This window comes from Ochotona princeps, chromosome 2, assembly GCF_030435755.1.
Source record: "Ochotona princeps isolate mOchPri1 chromosome 2, mOchPri1.hap1, whole genome shotgun sequence".
Lineage (NCBI taxonomy): Eukaryota > Metazoa > Chordata > Mammalia > Lagomorpha > Ochotonidae > Ochotona > Ochotona princeps.
The window spans coordinates 77,030,141-77,045,506 of record NC_080833.1 but is presented as its reverse complement, the minus strand read 5'-3'; the positions used below and the strand labels follow the sequence as shown (position 1 = coordinate 77,045,506).

Genomic DNA, 15,366 nt, shown 5'->3' with positions numbered 1-15,366 from the left:
GCACCAGGGGCACCAACTGGGGAGCCGGTAGGCAGCCCTCCAGGGGACCCCATGCCCCTCTAGGTCGCAAGGAGCTATGCCGGGCCAGGGGTCCGCTGCACTTTCCCAAGAAGGGGTGAGCGGAGCCTAGGCGCAGACTACTTCTCCACTCCCACCCCGCCATGCCTCCAGCTGTCCTGGGCCTTTCCGCGCTTCCCCACCACCTGCCAGGCCTCGGTTGCTAGCCATCTTTTGCCTGGGGCTTGGCTCGTGGGCCCCAGGGAGTCAGAGTTCAGGGGTCCGGCTCTTCTGAGTGGCCCTGGCGGCAGAGGAGCAGGTCCCAGAACCTCACTTAGGGAGACCTTGGGCTGGGGAGGGTGTGTGTGTAGAGGGAAGTGTATTTATCCGATTCACGTTCCTCTTAACGGAGCCCTTTCCTAATGATATTTACTTAACGGTATTTGACAGCAGTTACGAAAATGTCCCCGGAAAACAGGCGGAATGCTTTTTGCGCCTACCCCTGCCTGTCAGATCCTAAGCCAATCGCAGTAATAACCGCTGGATCATTTTAAATGTGGCTAAACCGACGTTGGACAAAATCAATCTGCCATATGCTGGCTCCGAAGGAAATCATTGCACCGTTTGACGAATGGCTTGCGCTGCCTCCAGCAATCCATAACTCGCTTCCTTCCTCCGCTTCCCTCTCTGTCCCCCCCACTCCCACCCCTGTGCGCTCCTCCAATCCTCGTCGCCGCCGCTTCTCCAGCCCTTTCTTTCCGGCTGCAGGTAATCCGAAATGGCACTGACCCTTCTCATTTCCCGAATTCCTTTCGGAAGCATGAACTGGGAATCCTTAAAAAAGGGGGGGATAAAAACAAACAAAAACCCCACACACATCATAAAATTCGCCGTAATTATTTTGCAATGAGGTCAGCACCGATCAATCCCGCACGCGGCCCAGTGCTGGAATGCTCGGCGCAGCCCGGGACGCGGGCAGGGCCCGCCTGACTGACAGTTTCGGTAATTAAGTGATTGTATAGACCTCTCCGACTGTTCTAACAACCTTGTCAGGGCCTGTCTGTGCGCAGAACAAGCTGAAATCAATGTGCTTGCTGCTCTCCAAGCAGTTCTGATCGTGTTCTCAGGCTGATCCGGGAGAGGGAGTCTGACAAAAGCAAAACAGCGGCTCTAAATGCTCGGATTACAGGGCTGGGGGCCTAGGAAGTTTACTTTGCGGGAAGGACCGGCGTGAGGCGGGGACGCAGGGCAGGGCGGCCGGCCGCTGGCGGCGACGCCGGGATCCCTGCGCCCGCGGGGAAGGCTGGTCACACTTGGCCCTTCCGGCCGTGAAGGACGGGGCCTTCGGGGACAGAGTCAAGAGGCTCCTTGCCTGGCCGCGGACGGAAGAGACCTCGCACGCCGCAGCCAGCATTCGGAGGGTCCAGTCGTTTTTACTCGGATTAGAAACACAGGCTTGGAGGCTCAGTGTAAATGTCACGCAGCAGCTTTTAATAAAGGAATGTTCAGACTGTTCGACTGCGCAGTGCAGTGTGAATTCTGCGCCCCCTCCCCGCCCCATCCGGCGGCCCCCCCCCCGCCGCGTCGCACCTGGCACGCTTTACAAACCGGTTTACGCCTTTGCGGGCACCTCGCGGTGGCCGCACCGGAGCGGAGGGGGGACCAACTCGGGTTGCCCGGCCCGACGCTCGCCCAGGGCCTGGCGGGAGCCCCGAGCAGGGAAAAGGTCCCGGCGGGGCAAGCTGTGCTGGAGCTTCTTTTAGACGCCTACCCTGGACTCGTTGATGGAAATTCCCATGGGCCAAGGAGTCCTAACAGGGCCCAGATGGGGAGCAAGGCTTCCGGGTTCTCGTCCAAGAGGTTCCAGGTTAGAGCAGTTGGGCGCTTTTCACTGTGGTCTTTCCAAACCAATCAAAGGCGCGTGTACACACACACACACACACACACACACACACACACGAAGGCAGGGGGCAGAATCAACTGGACAGTTCAAAGAGCAGGGTTGCGGGAGGGGGCTGCAGGGTGCTGGGCACGCATTAGAGTGCGCAGCGGAGGGTCCCATCCACAGCGCGGAGACCAGCGCAGGTGGCACCCAGCATGCATCCGGCGAAGCCAGCGAGTTTGCGTGTGGGACGGGATGGCAAGTAGGGAGGGGGCGTCATGTCCGCGACTTATCGGTCAGCCCTCTTCTGCCAGCTAGCAGCCACCCCAGTCATCCTCAGAGAGAGAGATGGAAAAAAATGTGTGTGGGCATATTACGCACCATTAGGGAGACACTACGGTTTTAATGTGGCCTAATTAGTGCCGCTAACCGAGCAAATATTATTATATTGAATCATGATAGGAGGAAAATATTAATGCTTTTGAACTTGACACGTGGGAGTCGTTCCTTCAGTTCTCCTGGGACCCCCTAACAGGCTCACACAGCCTGCTAGGGGCAGCCCACGGACCGGCTCAGATCATCCGTGTTATAGAAGGCATTACAGCCTTTCCCTGGGCCAAGGCACGCATCGGCCATCACGCAAAGGAACCTCTTTCAACAACCTTTTCTTTTTCTCCGTAGACAAGCAAATCAGGCCGGAGAAGTCCACTGGAGTCTCTCTCGCTCTGGTGCCCTGCATCCCCGGGGCGTGGCGGTTGGCGCACCCATCCCGGGTGTGTGGTATCTTCACGAAGGGAGGGGTGGAGCAGCTGGAGTAGCTGGAGAAGGATGCACTGAATTAGCATTTAAATTCACAGCCCCTTCTTATTGCCAAGTTTCTCCCTCGGGAATTGGGCGAAAAGCGCGCATGTAACAATTAGGAACTGCGGGAGTTTCCTCAAAAATACTCTTCGCAAAAAAATAATAATTTTGTTAGCGAGTTTGAGGGCCCCGGCGGAGAGAAGCGGGACCGTATTGGCAGGAAAGCCCCCAGTGGGTGCCGGGCAGTGAATCCTCTCCCTCCTACACCGCACTCATCTCCACGGGCCCCTGGACACCAGGCCTCGGGGTTGCGCTGCTCTGCGCGTGGTGTCTGCTGGCAGGTGAGCCCGTTCCTGGCGGCTGAGCCTCGGTGGAGCTGTCCAGTATGGCTCTGGGTAGGTCCGGGGAAATGGGGGTACACGCTCCTGGCCCGAGAGCGCCCCCTCTCGGGGTGCATCGCCCCCTTCCCCAACACCGCGGATCGCATTCCCGCGCGCTAGGAGCTCGGTCCCTCAGGCAAAAGTCCACATTAAGCAGCTGCTGCAAGACGTGTCCTGCCACGCAGCCCCTCGCTCCCCGGCGAGGGTGTGGGGGTGCAGAGCATGTGGACTTAGCAACCGCTTTCTGCACACTCGCCCGTTCCTGCGGGTCTCGGGACTGGGCTAATCGTAAACCCCAAAGCGGGAGGATCCCGCCGAGCCGGGGGACGCGGCGAGGGCGGGCGGGGACCGCCTCCAACCCCGCCTGCCTTGGAGAGACAGGAGACGGGGCGGGGAGCTTTCAATTTGTTCCAGTGATGGCTCTAACTTAATAAGGCGATTGATTAGCGCTCAAAGTGCCGTTTTAATTAGCCGCTTGTTAATTAACATCGCAAATGAATTTCCCCTTCTCTGATTGGCATCTTTGCCCGGCGCTCCGAGGCTTTCCCTGCGTTTCCGCCTCGGCCCCTCCACTCGCTGCTAACCTCAGCGGAGGATGAATGGATGGCGCATCCTTCAGGGGGCCTTCCGGGCAGCGTGGCGTGGCTGTGTCGCTCAGGACTCTTTCCTGTCTCCAGAAGCTGGCCTCCGGTGGACAACGGCCCCTTAGCTGGAGGGAAGTGAGAATCCACCCTAGGTTTATCCTCATCCACCTGGTCGCCTCCTCTGGCTTTGTCTCTGAAAGCGAGGAGACGCCTGTTTCCGGCCCTGCTGAAGTCAAAGCTGAACCGGTTTAGAAAGTCTGAAAGGAAGAAGGGGCAGCAAGATTGGGGGTGGGGGAGATGTTGGGGTGCAGTCTAATCCACTTGGCTGTGCTCAAGGCGGTGAATTCTGCTGCCTGGGTATTGAGTAGCTTCCTTCTCCCCCCCACGGTATTCTGAGAGTATTTTGTCTCCTCCATTGGCTCCTAGCAGAGAGCCCCAACATCAACAGAGGCCGCAGATTGCAGCCCAGCCCTGCCCTCTGGAGATGCAAGGTTCTGACACATGGTGGCCACATCTGCCCCCTTTTCACCCCTGGCCAGCACGGAAGTCCTTCTAGATTCCACTACTTCGGACGGATCCCCTTTCTTTCACAACTGGGCACTCCTCATTTCCTCCAGGAAGCATTTTGGGTTTCCTAAACTCTGCGGAGGTAGGACGCCCCGCCCTTTGCCCAACTCCACTGCAGCACGTTCAGATTTGAGAACATTTCAGAAGGTACAGTTCCTTTTCATTCTCTGAAGCAGCTCAGTGCCCCCTGCTCAGGCCCCTAGGCTGGAACACACAGGCAATAATGTTTATTGCCATAGGTAAGGGGGGAAGGAAAAAAACGAGAATAGCAACAACTATGACCCTTGGTGTTGCCCAGAACTGGAAACAGTTGCGACCTTCATGTTGTCAAACTTCTACTTCACATGCTTGTCAAGAGCATCTTTATTTGGTCCTCACCACCACCCCAGTCTCCTCTTTAATAAGGAAACAACTTGGTCATCAACAAAGTTAAAGGTCTTGATCAAGAACACAAAAAAATCACGACTAACAGCGCCTCCTTCAGACTCCCTCCAACTCTATTTACCTTCCAGGCGGGTACACTGCCCCCTGCACTATACATGTCTAACTCCCCAGTGCACCAGGCCCCTTCCAAGCTGTGCCTCTTTAAGGTTTTGGCCAAGCTAGAGCTCTTGCAACAATTTCTCTCTCTTGGAAGAATTAGTAATTTTACAGATGATCATTTAAACTCCTAGCTGCTAACATAGCTTTCGGTTACCTTGTTCTCCCATTCACTTCTCCCTCTGTTCCCAATTTCCAGCCTCCAGCTTTCAGTCCATTTCAGTGTTTTCATGTCTTTTTCTTTATTATTTTTCTGAACAAATATGCACCAAGCCTTTGGGCAATGGAAATATATTGATGAATGGGGGGGGGGGGTTCTGATGTTTCTGCAGCTTTGAAATGGCGAGAGGTCAGGAGGCAGTCAGCCTGCGGAGAGTTTGTTTGTGTATCTTGCATCTTTTCTGGAAACAATAGCCTGCTCCGGCGGCTCGGTGCTCTTGGCGCCGCCCAGTGGAAGGAGGCGGCTTTGCACCTTATTCTCATCAGCTGCCGTAGTCGCCCGTGGACCCGCAGAAGTGTGCAAATTAAATGGAAGACGGGCAGTAACACCAGCTCCGAGATCATCATAGCCTTCCGGGTACATTTCTACAACGTTAAGTCTCAGTTTTTAAAAATCTGATGTTCTACTTTAAACAGTCTCAACTACCAGTGAAAGTGGCCACCGAGGCTGCATCAAGGAATCGAACTGGTGACAATAAGCTAGTGTTCTAATCGTTCTCTGAACTGGAAAAACAGCATCTTTAGGGAGAAGGCACGGCGTGTCCATCAGAGCTGGGAGGAAAAGTTTGTTCTCAGTTTAACAAGCAATTGCTAAGGGACAGAAATTCAAACATCCTTCGAAAATTAGTTTTTCCTTCTCTTTCTTTTTCTGTTTCTCTCCTTACTTCTTTACTTCCTTCCCTCCCCCTTCCCTTCCCTTTCTTAGTAAAAAATTGCCCTAGTGAGATAGATCATTTTCCAGCTGACGTCAGTTGAGGCACTCTATTAAAAAATGAAATAGTGATTAATCAACCCCTGACATTTGCATTTTAAAAATGAGCAACAAATTGTGCTTTGCTGCTAAGAAACGCGTGCCTTTTCGCATTTGTATGCATCCGTTTAGGGGAAATCATCATGGCAAAAGAGTAGTGTGTCTGGAGAGAAAAGAAAGGAGAACGTTAAACCAAACCCTGCTTCTGAGGAACTCAGGTGGCATGAACTTGCTGATCTGGGTGGGCCCTTTGAGATTCTCCAGGGCACAGCTTGCATCTCTGAGGAATGGCACTGCAGCCTTCCAGCAGGTACGGTCACTTATACCCCCTCACCACCCGCTGTCCTGGGAAGCCCATCTCCTCACACCCATCCAAAGCTGTCTTCCCTGACACCAACCTTTCCTTGAGAAAGCGGTCTTCCGCATTCCACATTCCCGAAGTGGGTCTCTAGCTTTAGTTTGTCCAAAACAGGCACTCTCCTCCCCACCAACGCTTCAGCCTTCCTCTCCCCTTTTATTTTCAGATTTCACCCCCACCTCCTAAGGGTCAGATTCACCTCGCCTTCCCTGCCAAAAGAGTGAATTATTTCCATTAAAAAACAAACAAAAACAAATAAAAAGCGCGCGCACACACACACACAACCTGCTGAATCGCCCAACACAAGCTGTGCGATCAGCTCTTTGAGGTGTCGGGACAAAACAAAACCAAGCTTAAATAAATTATTTATCAAGGCCGAGAAATACTTGATTTGTACGGTGCAGTCTGTTCTGGATTTTATTTGATGACACCCTCCCCCGCCGCCCACCTCCCACACTGAAGGAGGTGGGAGGGAAACACGCGTTGGAGTCAGGGCTGGGAGAGAGCGCACCTCATTTGGGAAGTTGGTGGGTGATGTCAGAACAGGAAGACTCCTAATCGATACCTAAAGAGGCAAGGGCGTGCATCCGTGGGCCGACTCTGGCAACCCCAGCCCATTTCCTGCCCTCTCCACCCAGGCCAACTACACGAAAGGCACCGGCTGCCGAGGCCGCCAAGGCGTGCAGTGCCGGGCCTCGCGGCCTAGGATATGATGCCGATGTGTGACTGACACCTACCCACCCCAGCCAACGGTCCCGTAACCTTCTGCCCAGAGGTGGAGCCCGGGCATCGCGAGCTCCCGTGAGGCTCCATCCACCCGGCCAAAAGCAGTTCCCACACCAGGGGCGGCGGATCCCATCCCGCCGTAGCCGTGGTCCAGGCCCGCTCAGATACCCTGGTCCACTGTGGCCCAATCCCAGGAGGAGAGGACCAGCTGCGTGCTCCCGAGGCGGGCTCCAGGCACCGCCGAGGGCTCACTAGGGAGCACCTCCCGCGGCTCCGCTTCGGTTCAGCAACCCGGGCTTCGCTAACTGCCCTCGCCTTCTGCGCAAAGCCAGAACTGGCCCACCGCGCGTTCTCTCGCCGCGGTCCCTCGTCGCCCCGCTGGTCTCCTCCGAGACAGCCCAGCGGGGGGAAAAAAAAAAAAGAAACAAAAGAAAAAACAAAAACTGATTAAGAAACGGCTCAACACACCCGCCAAGCGGCGTGGGCCCTTTCTGGGCGAAACACCTCTGACACCCGAGGAAAACGCAGGGAGGATGAAGTGTCCTGCCCGACTTTTCTGAACCCGGGGAGCACACACCTGCAGTTTCCACTTGCCCCAGGCGGTTCTTGGCCTCCCTGATACCCCGTCCGCGCCCTAGTTATAAAAACCCGGGCTGTTTCACCAGAAAACGATGGCTGCGGAACCCCAGATTTCAGCGGAGCTCTAGGAGGCGTTATAGGCCATTTTCTTAAGAAAAAAAAAAAATTCTGCATGTAGTCGCTGCAGCGATGCCAGCCACGCAGAATCATTGGGTTCTTAAAATGGTAATTTGGAGTAAAATGTAACTCAAAAGAACTTTGAATCATTCATTAGCACCTTATAATTACTCTGCTAATTAGGTTGACACGGCACTTAATCAGGAGTAATACGCCGTCTTGTCACTGGCACTTTGCATTACTCTGACATTCAACAAGAGACAGGTTGGAGACGTCCTAGGGAAAATAATGCAAGTTGATACCCTCCGCCGAGGCGTCACAGTCACGCTCCGGGTCCCCAGCGGATCCGCGGTGACTGCTTCCCTTCCACACGCGCGGCCGGCCGAAGGGGGCGGGGAAGGCGCCGAGCCGGCTGTGCGCGGCGCTGCGGGGGCGCAGGACGCCGACCCGCAACCCCAGTTCGGGGCCCGCGCCCGCCAGACGCCGCTGGAGAACGCCTCGGGCACTAGTTCTCGCCGTTCGGGAGGCAGTGTAGGACGAAGCCTTTCTTCCAGCACGGGCTCTGTCGGGAGCCGACGCTGAGTGCCGTGTTTGGACCCCGCGGACCCTGCTTTATTCCCCCCCGCAGGGATCCAGCGTCCGCTCGGACGGGCGGAGCAGGAGCGAGCGCACCGGCTTCTTGGGGATGGGGGAGAAACCTAAGTTTCAAGTTCGCTCGGCCACCCCTCCAGAACTCCGGCTCCGAAAGCACACTCTTTTCCGGGGTGCCGTCGGGGAGGCTCCCACCTGTGCCCTAGGCGTCCTCGGACTCGTGGAGCGCGCGAGGAGCCCCGATGGAGCCGAAAGGTGAGTCGGCCGGACCCTCTGCCCTCCCGCCTTGGGATTCCTGGACACGTGGTTGGTGGTACTCTCCTCTCCCCTTTCCGCAGCCTCCTCTCACTCTCCAGCTGCCTCTGCCCTCGTCCCTCGCCCGTGCGGTGGGGACCCCGGGACCCGGGACCAGGCGCGCGGCTCGGCCCTGCAGGCGCTGCGCTGTGCGGGTGCTCAAAAGAGCAGCGGGGTCCGCGCCGGGCTCTCTGACGGGCTCGCGAGCCGCGCGCCCATTGGCTCCCGGCACGCCGGCGTCGCTGCCTCGCGCGGGCGCGGCCAATGGGGGCGCGGGGCCCGGCGCGCGGCCTCGGCGACGGGGGTGCGGGGCGCGGCGGCAGTGGCCGTGACGTCACGGGAGGGGGTCGGCGCCGCCCGCGAGCCACCGGATTACAAGCGGACGCGCCCGGCAGCGGCCGGAGTCGCCCGGCACCGCGCGTCTGCCGCGTCCTCCGCCCGCCAGCGCCTGTTCCTTCTCGTCTTCCTCCTCCTCCTCCTCCTCCTCCTCCTCGGGTTGCCGCGGACACTGCGGCTCTGGGTCTGCTCCACAACTTTCCAAGAAAGTTCAGAAACTCGGCTCCGGAGCAGCGGAGGGGCTTGTGGCTGGCGCCTCGGGAGCCGCCGGGGAGCTCCGGGGGGAGCGCGACCTTTAGGGCTTCACCGTCGCAGCACCTGCCACATCCGCCGCCGCCGTTGCCGCCCGGTGCCAGGCTGTGGGCAGACCCAGGCGGCGGCGGCGGTGGCATCGGGGTCGCCTCCTCCCGCCGCCTGCATCTTCGCCTGAGTGGCCTGCTCCGACTCACCCACGTGCGCGCTGGATCCCAGAGCGCACGCACGGTCCTTGCGTTCTCAAAAAAAAAAAATTTTTTTTGTTAAAAGCTTTCTTCCGGTCTGTCTTCATCCCTACTTTTTCATACGGGAAAAAGAAAAGTGTCGAAAGTGTCCATCGATTGCACGTCATTGTCCTTCCTTTCCCTCCTTGTGTGTAGCTCCCTTCCCCCCTTTTTTTCTTAAGCGGTGGCAACATTGTTTAGTGTTGATTCTCTTTTACAATTGCCAGTTTCCTTTGCTTGGTGGCGGCGGCTGCTGAACGGTGGAGTGGCGTGGACCTCATGTAGAAATGACAACAATGGAAGGGGCCAGCGGGTCGAGTTTTGGAATAGACACGATTTTGTCCAGTGCCAGCTCGGGCAGCCCCGGCATGATGAATGGAGATTTCCGCTCGCTTGGTGAGGCCAGGACCACGGATTTTAGGAATCAGGCCACCCCGTCCCCCTGTTCGGAGATCGATACTGTAGGAACAGCTCCTTCTTCTCCTATCTCGGTCACCATGGAGCCCCCGGAGCCGCACCTGGTGGCAGATGGACCCAAGCATCACCACCTCCTCCACCACAGCCAACAGCCTGCTGCGGCTCCGACGCAAAGTTTGCAACCTTCGCCCCAGCAGCAGCCGCCGCCGCCACAGCAGCCGCCGCCGCCGCCTGCCCAGCAGCTGGGCTCGGCCGCCTCCGCCCCCAGGACTTCCACGTCTTCTTTTTTAATTAAGGACATCTTGGGCGACAGCAAACCTCTGGCGGCCTGCGCACCCTACAGCACCAGCGTCTCATCTCCCCATCACACCCCGAAGCAGGAGAGCAACGCCGTACACGAGAACTTCAGGCCAAAGCTGGAGCAGGAGGACAGCAAGAGCAAACTGGACAAGCGGGAGGACTCCCAGGGCGACATCAAATGCCACGGTGAGTCAGGCGGCTCTCGCTGCCATCCCGCTCTTTCTCCTTCCCTTTCTCCCTCCAGCAAAGTCTCAGATAGGGAACCACTCCCCGGCGACTGGGCCACAGCCTGCCAGCTGCAGGGAGATCTGGGTGATGTGGAGGTGACGGAAGTTCAGTTCATTGTTACCTTGCCACCCCTCAGTCTTTGGCGCCCTGGCAGCTCCTTTCTTTGTTTTACTAAATTTTAAGCTGTTTAGGGTGGCGGACAGTGGAGGAGGCGAACTGATGAGGAATGCTTGTCATTTATAAAAGGCTGAGTTGAGATTTTTCTTGCTGCCTTGAGACTTGGAGAAAGGCAGTGCTGAGGGGGGAGACTGGAAACTGCCCGGTTAGCGTGGTGCCTGCAGCCTGATCACAACCTGCTGTTTATTCTTTAATGCAAATGATTTCATACCCTCACCCGTCCCATCTTTCACACAGCATCTCAGGAATTACTGGGCTAGAAGAAGAAAAAATTCTGAGTTCATTAACAGAACAAGTTTAAAAAAATAGTGAATAATATGGGGAAATTAGTGATAATTTGTAATCAGTTTTAAAAAAAGTCTTTCTTACTCTGGGGCCTGGCATGAGTATGTAAATCTTAGTAATGGTTTTGGCCCTTTGTAAGCAATAGGGAGGCAGCAATTATAAAAATAAAAATTTTCACAATTAAAATTTTTCTTCCTAAAATCAGCAGGTGACATTTGAAATTCCCTTTCAGCTCCCTTGTTGTCTGTTTTCTCACCAGACAATTTCATCAGTAAATGTTCCTGTTCTTTGCATGACAAAAGCATTCTCACATGCCGGGGAGTTCTTCTCCCTTGACCAGACAGTTGTTTGATTATTATCCTTAATCTTTGCTTCTCTGGTAAAATGTGCTGGCTGGAAGGTAGAACGCCGGCTCCTCATTTTACTATTGTAGCATTAGCATAATAGTGTCCAAAACAGATGTACAGTCTGGGCTGGCTATTTTTTTGTGCACCAACCTCCCCAGTGGGTCAATTAGAGAGATTATTGTTCTTCCTGCAGGGAAGATCAAGGAACACTGCACAAACGGGTACAAACAGAGGGATTGACATATCGATTTCCCAGCATTTCAGTAAAAAACCAAAGTTGACAAATAGAATCCGGAAATCTCTGAGCTGTCACCTGGATGGACTCAGTGATTCTGAGCCCGCCTGCTTGGTGTTTGGGTGACACGCTCTTTCTGAAGCTTTGAAAGACCCGGTGCAGAACGACTGATTCCAACATTTCTCAAGTACGTCTGGAAAAGCGAAATGAATGCCTGCAACTTTCAGCAAATAGAAAAAGTAAAGTTAAAGGCACCCCTTTGTCGAGACAGAGAGAGACAGTATAGTAGAAAGAACCTTTGAAAAGTACCAAATCAGAAAAGTAAAAACAATACCGGAAAGAGAAAATGCAACAACAAAAGAACCACTGAGTGTTCACGTGTGTACGTTGTCCTTCAGATCACTGCCTATGGATAGATAGTTGTGAAGATCAGATCTTCTTTTGCAATTCTCTTAGGACCTTTGCCTGAGGTCTCCCATCCCATCCCACTCCACCCCATCCCATCCAACCTACCCTCCCCTGAAAAAAAAAAAAAAGTCCTTGTCCTCCATACTGGCTGAGGCCCAAGTGCATGTGTGAGGCAGGGGTGGCAGAGGATAGCTCCCTGGGACCCGAGACCCGTGGCTGGCTTGGGAACGTGGATGTGTTTGCCGGTTCCCCAGTGCAGGCTAAGTTACAAAGCTGTGTCTGGTGGGTTTCTCTCATAGGAACAAAGGAGGAGGGAGACAGGGAGATTACTAGTAGCCGAGAGAGTCCCCCTGTGAGAGCCAAGAAGCCTCGGAAGGCCAGAACAGCGTTCTCAGACCACCAGCTCAACCAACTAGAGCGTAGCTTTGAGCGGCAGAAGTATCTGAGCGTGCAGGACCGCATGGACCTGGCAGCCGCGCTGAATCTCACCGACACCCAAGTCAAGACCTGGTACCAGAATCGCAGGTAAGGGAGGCTATTGGGCGAGCACAAGTCACGGCCTCCGCACCTGGTGGCTTCCCTCCTGGCCTGCGGAGACTACTGACTAAGAATCTTAGGGCCTTCAAGTAGGGGCAGGGAATGAATAGCCAGTGCTCCAAGAAGAGGGAGCCAGGGGCAGGTGGAGTTTGGACAATTTTGTACTCCTAGGAGTCTTTGTATGTGAGCTGCTGGAATCCCCTGCACTTTGTCCCCAAATCAATAAAGCCACCCCTTCTCAAATTGAGACATCTATGCAGCTGACAGTGAGGTCCCCCAAGCTCCTGGGCTCCCCCACCTGGGCCAACCCAGGGCTGGTTCCAAATGTGTGTTGCTCCCCGCCCCTACCTACTCCGCCTGTCCACCGCACTCCCCAGGAGCTGTCCCACCAGCTTCCACTGCAGTATCCTTTGGGTCTGGGAAGTGGTCAGCAAAGACAGGGTCAGAGCCTGCCCGGGTCTGTGGTACTGAATTGGCCACTAAAACTAGATGAGCCCGGCTGGGTTGTAGTTGGGATGGCAGCTACAGGCTGGCCAAGTCTGCAGACCCCGCGTCTGTCCTGAGTGCTGGTTGCCTGGGCCGTTGGCAAAGGGAGAAAGGGAGCTGGCACAGCTGCTTCTCCTGTGGAAGGGGGAAACTTGGGAAGCAGTGGCAGCACCAACAGGACTTGACCCCAGGGGAACAGAACCGGGGTGCTCTGAGTCACAGAGGGACCTCATCCCCAGGGTAGTGTCCTGGTCTCCATTTTCTGCCCCCTCCTTTGGTTCCTGCCGTTTGTGTTCTAATTGTCCATAAGTGCGGTTGGAAATGCCCATCCAGTTGTCATCTTTACCATAATTTTCTGTCTCATTACATACGGTTTCAGCCACCCTAATTCTGTCGGAAAACATTAGTGTCATTTGTAGACGATTTAAAATGGACGACATGTTTATTAATTTGGCTGGAGCTGCTGCTGGGTGAGGAGAGCCCACCAGCCCTCCCGCATTAGGCATTCCCGGGGAGGCCTACTCCACTCCTTTTAGGGAGGGGGGTGGTGCTGTGGTGGGGAGGCAGCGGGTGAGGAGAGCAGATCACAGGTTTTAATTGTTACTTTCTCCCAGAGGAGGAAATATCTTGAAATGCATCCCCCTCCCCCTCCCCATGGCCCCCGAGGCACTACCCCCTTGGGAAAAGCCTCCCTCCAACGGCCTCCCGGTTTTGAACCCAGTTGCCCTCCTGGCCCTAAGCTCCCTGTGCCCTGGAAGGTCCTGCCTGGCTGGCTACCATCCTCTTGCACCCCTGGGCGCTGGGAAGGGCTGGGGCCATTCTGGTCCGGGCCCCAGACCCAGGCTTCTCTGCTTTCCTTTGTTTACGCTTTCGGTTTCGGTTCTGGGACCCGGGGATAAGGGTTGGCTGGGGCTGGAGCTGAGTACAGACCCTTTGGGATTATGGAGAGATTTAGCCGCAGGGGAATTAGGGAAGGGGGGGGTGAGGGAAATAAGGGGTTTCCCTCGGACCCTTGGGAAAGTTTCAGCAAGTAGCCTAACTGTGTGGGACCCAGCCGTGGAGCCGATGGAGCAGAAAAAAAGGCCAAGGTGCTGGGATTTCGAGCACTCAGGCCTTGGTGGGGGTGTTGGGTGCAGAATTAACTTTGGCCTGGCCTGGGTGACTCTTTAGGGGACCAGGCTGTTACCTGAGCTCTCCTCGCAGGGTCCTGTAGCTCGGAGGTGTGGAGAGGGAGAGACAAGAGGGAACCACAGCCTGCCGCGGGGTGGAAGCCCCCAGCAGCTGAGCACCCCGGCACCCCGCTGTCTTTTCAGGACCAAGTGGAAGCGGCAGACCGCCGTCGGCCTGGAGCTGCTGGCTGAGGCAGGGAACTACTCAGCGCTGCAGAGGATGTTCCCGTCGCCTTATTTCTATCACCCTAGCCTGCTGGGCAGCATGGACAGCACGACAGCCGCGGCGGCAGCCGCTGCCATGTACAGCAGCATGTACCGGACTCCTCCTGCACCCCACCCCCAGCTGCAGCGGCCCCTGGTGCCCCGCGTGCTCATCCACGGCCTGGGGCCTGGGGGACAGCCGGCCCTCAACCCCTTGTCCAACCCTATCCCGGGCACCCCGCATCCCCGGTGAAGGGAGCAGGAAGGCGCTGCCATCCCCGCCCCACCCGCCGCCCCAACCTGGACAGCTGCCCCCTGGACAGCTGCCCCCTTCTCTTTTCAAGCCGGGCCTCCCTAACAACTGACCCTGGGAGGCCAAGGAGTTGAGAGAGGAAGAAGGTCTTCCGTGGGCTTGGGGGCCCCTCCCCCCAAAGAGGATGGACAGCCCTCTGCTGCCCCAGCTCTCCCCCAGTCCCCCAGACACAATACAGGCCTGGAAAGCTCCCCTACACCAGTGTGACTTGCGGAAAAAAAACGCTGACCCTACATAAAGTGCTACCAGTAAGTGAAAACATCGATGAAAACAAAAACCTCAATTTTTTTTTTAAACGGCTTTAGGGACAAGCAGGTGGGAGGGAGGGGGAGGGCTGAGGAGGGAAGAAGGGAAGGCAGGAGAGAAAGCGGAGCAGGCAGAGAGAACTGCAGACAGCCGGGACAGCCAGACCACGAAGTCCCGGGGCATAGGGCGCGTTCGTTGAGTGGATCAGAGAAAGCAAGAGGGTAACAGGAGAACTTTGCACTGATTTCTCATGACCTTTTTTCTTTTGGAAAAGTGGCATGCTCCATACTAAGTAAAAAAATGTACATTTGAAAGACTGAGTGATAAGTGATATATCATATTTATTATATGTTCAAAAAAAGAGTCACTTATATACGTTAGTAAAAACATGACTTTTTCTTTTTCATGTCTTTTGGATTCAGTAAAATAAATGCTTAGACAAAAGATATAGATTTTTTTGTGATTGAAGATTACAAAAAATAAAGTTTATCTTTTTTTAACAACCGATGAAATCCAAGGGAGCTGATTTTACTGAAGCAGAATGAACCGTGATGAACTGTGCGACTTGGAAAAGGAGCCAAATCCCTACCCATGTGTGTTAGGAATTCACAGACTGTAAAACAGACACTGGTCTGGCTTGTACGAAAACAGCTCCGAGTTCCTTACAGGCCCCCCCCCCCCCCGAGTCATTCTAAGACATCCCAGCGCAGCCCTTGGGGATCAGCAGAAAGTGTGCGCTTGCAGCCTGTTGGTGCCGGTCCAGCTGCACGGCCGGCGGGCAGCCGGCTGGCCTCGCCATCCAGGAGGCCCCAG

At 55.5% G+C, this 15,366-nt stretch overlaps 1 protein-coding gene across 2 annotated transcripts; it reads left to right on the top strand.

The window, feature by feature from the left end:
* Nucleotides 1-8,205: 8,205 nt before the first annotated feature.
* BARHL2 (BarH like homeobox 2) lies at nt 8,206-15,056 on the top strand. 2 transcript variants are annotated; one of them, XM_058660887.1, is made up of 4 exons: nt 8,206-8,347; nt 9,915-10,104; nt 11,898-12,123; nt 13,935-14,305. In XM_058660887.1, the coding sequence occupies exons 3-4, from the start codon at nt 12,059-12,061 to the stop codon at nt 14,245-14,247; spliced, it is 378 nt and encodes a 125-aa protein (XP_058516870.1). In that variant the 5' UTR covers nt 8,206-8,347; nt 9,915-10,104; nt 11,898-12,058; the 3' UTR covers nt 14,248-14,305. The 2 variants fall into 2 exon arrangements, with proteins under 2 accessions (XP_058516870.1, XP_004582120.2); XM_004582063.3 differs by lacking the exon at nt 8,206-8,347 and having other exon boundaries at nt 9,175-10,104; nt 13,935-15,056.
* The last annotated feature ends 310 nt before the right edge of the window (nt 15,057-15,366 follow it).

What these genes read in the sequence shown, in the direction of transcription:
- BARHL2 (XM_004582063.3), top strand. Translation starts at nt 9,489, where the DNA reads ATGACAACAATGGAAGGGGCCAGCGGGTCGAGTTTTGGAATAGACACG. An exon ending in GGGCGACATCAAATGCCACG is followed by an intron (nt 10,105 to 11,897) that starts GTGAGTCAGGCG and finishes TTTCTCTCATAG; the next exon opens with GAACAAAGGAGGAGGGAGAC. An exon ending in ACCTGGTACCAGAATCGCAG is followed by an intron (nt 12,124 to 13,934) that starts GTAAGGGAGGCT and finishes CTGTCTTTTCAG; the next exon opens with GACCAAGTGGAAGCGGCAGA.